This window comes from Protobothrops mucrosquamatus, unplaced genomic scaffold (assembly GCF_001527695.2).
Source record: "Protobothrops mucrosquamatus isolate PMUCROS unplaced genomic scaffold, P.Mucros_1.0 scaffold1322, whole genome shotgun sequence".
Classification (NCBI taxonomy): domain Eukaryota; kingdom Metazoa; phylum Chordata; class Lepidosauria; order Squamata; family Viperidae; genus Protobothrops; species Protobothrops mucrosquamatus.
The window spans coordinates 30,699-32,558 of record NW_015387522.1 but is presented as its reverse complement, the minus strand read 5'-3'; the positions used below and the strand labels follow the sequence as shown (position 1 = coordinate 32,558).

The following is a 1,860-nucleotide window of genomic DNA, read 5'->3' as shown; positions in this document are numbered from 1 at the left end:
GGACCTTGGAGGTCATCGAGTCCAACCCCCTGCCCAGGCAGGAACCCTACACCATTTCAGACAAACGGCTGTCCAGTCTCTTCTTAAAAACTTCCAGTGTTGGAGCATTCACCGCTTCTGGAGGCAGGTTGTTCCATTGGTTAATTGTTCTAACTGTCAGGAAGTTTCTCCTTAGTTCTAGGTTGCTTCTCTCCTTGATTAGTTTCCATCCGTTGCTTCTTGTCCTGCCTCCAGGCGCTTTGGAGAATAGCTTGACTCCCTCTTCTTTGTGGCAGCCCCTGAGATATTGGAACACTGCTATCATGTCCCCCCTCGTCCTTCTCTTCGTTAAACTAGACATACCCAATTCCAGCAATTGGATTGCAATCCTCTTTACAGGCGCCATTTACCAGCCCAGTTTCACTCTCCTTCGTCGCCAATATGGAAGTGAGTGGAAAAGTTTCATTCTGTGCAAGATCCTCGAGTCCAAATATATACAATAAAGCCCCCCCCCCTTTAAAATACCCCCCATACACTTTTAAAAGCTGCTGAGTGGAACCCTAGGTTACTAATCTCGCTTTCTAAACTCTTGCTAATTGCTCATCCTCCTTTCCCAGTCCGGGCCCACGACGGACCCCATCGGGCCCGGACCGAGGGGGAGGTTCGAGACCTGCTTCCGGGGAGGGGGGAGAGAAACGAGCGGGGCCCTGGACCTGGCCATTCCGAACCGTAAAGTTTAGAACAGGCCTCTCTCGCCTTCGTTCATCGGAGAGAAACGCACCACATGTCTTTACGCAGCGCAGCGCATAAAGGCTAATGGGATGCACCCGTCAACAATGGCTTGAAACACTTCTGAGTGGTTGAAGTTTAGGACCGGGCTCCTTTGTTTCCCTTGCACCTTCCGATCCATCAAAAATGGGCGCGCCCTTTCTTGCGTCAGTGATGTTTCCGTCAGGCACAGAGTCTCCCTCCGCGCATCTCGTAAAGACCCCTTTTCTTCCCCGGCGCCCTAGCCCAGGGGTAGGCAACCTCGGCTCTTTTATGACTCGTGGACTTCAACTCCCAGAATTCCTGAGCCAGCTGTGCTGGCTCAGGAATTCTGGGAGTTGAAGTCCACGAGTCATAAAAGAGCCGAGGTTGCCTACCCCTGCGCCTAGCCGTTCCGAAACAAGGGGGAAGGGGGAGCGATCGGCCGGCTCTAAACCCCCCCTTGAGTCTCCTTCTACACAGCATTTAAATCCTCCTCCCAGGTTTCGCTTGCACTTTCACACTTGGAGAAACTTACGCTCTTTTCCTCGCTTTCTCTTCTGCTTGTCTGCAGCGCCACGGGTTTGCATCCTGGGAAATGAAAGTGAAAGTGCCCTGGCAGCTGGTTTGCAAGGAGGAATGAATGTAGGACGCCTGGCAGAAGCGAGTAACTTCTGTGGAAGGGAGAGAGGGGGGGTCTTTTAACAGGAAGTTGCGCGCGTTTCTGCAAAGAATGCGGTCGACCGGGCGTAGAAAGGTTTTTCTTGGAAAAATGCTTACAATAAGCGGTTCGCTTTCTGAGTAGAGGTTCTGTTTCCCAGTCGAAAGTTCCCGGTTCCCAAGCGTCAACCAGCTCCGGCCCTGTTTAGTTGTTCACGAGCAGCCGATGTTTGCTTATAACATTCTCCTTTCAAAGGCTGGAGGAAATAAACCTCAACAGTAATAAATTTGTGGGCTAATCTGTTCAAAAACCCCGCCTCTTTTTTTTTCTCTCGTGTGTGTGAATTTATCTGCTATCGGGCAAAAACTTTTTGAACACCAGATTTTATCACTACTTGCTAAGCTAAATACATTTCAGTGCGCACATACGGAAAATATCAAGTTGCTGCTTTTTTCTGAACTACTGATAAAACA

At 50.1% G+C, this 1,860-nt stretch overlaps 1 protein-coding gene across 1 annotated transcript in view; it reads right to left on the bottom strand.

Annotated features, from left to right (window-relative positions):
* Positions 1–1,342, bottom strand: part of MIER3 (MIER family member 3) — a 33,107-nt gene extending 31,765 nt beyond the window's left edge. The window contains exon 1 of the mRNA XM_015821395.1: positions 1,265–1,342. Coding sequence (XP_015676881.1) covers positions 1,265–1,316 — 52 coding nt within the window. The 5' untranslated portion in view covers positions 1,317–1,342. The remainder of the gene's footprint in view (positions 1–1,264) is intronic.
* Positions 1,343–1,860: the final 518 nt, after the last annotated feature.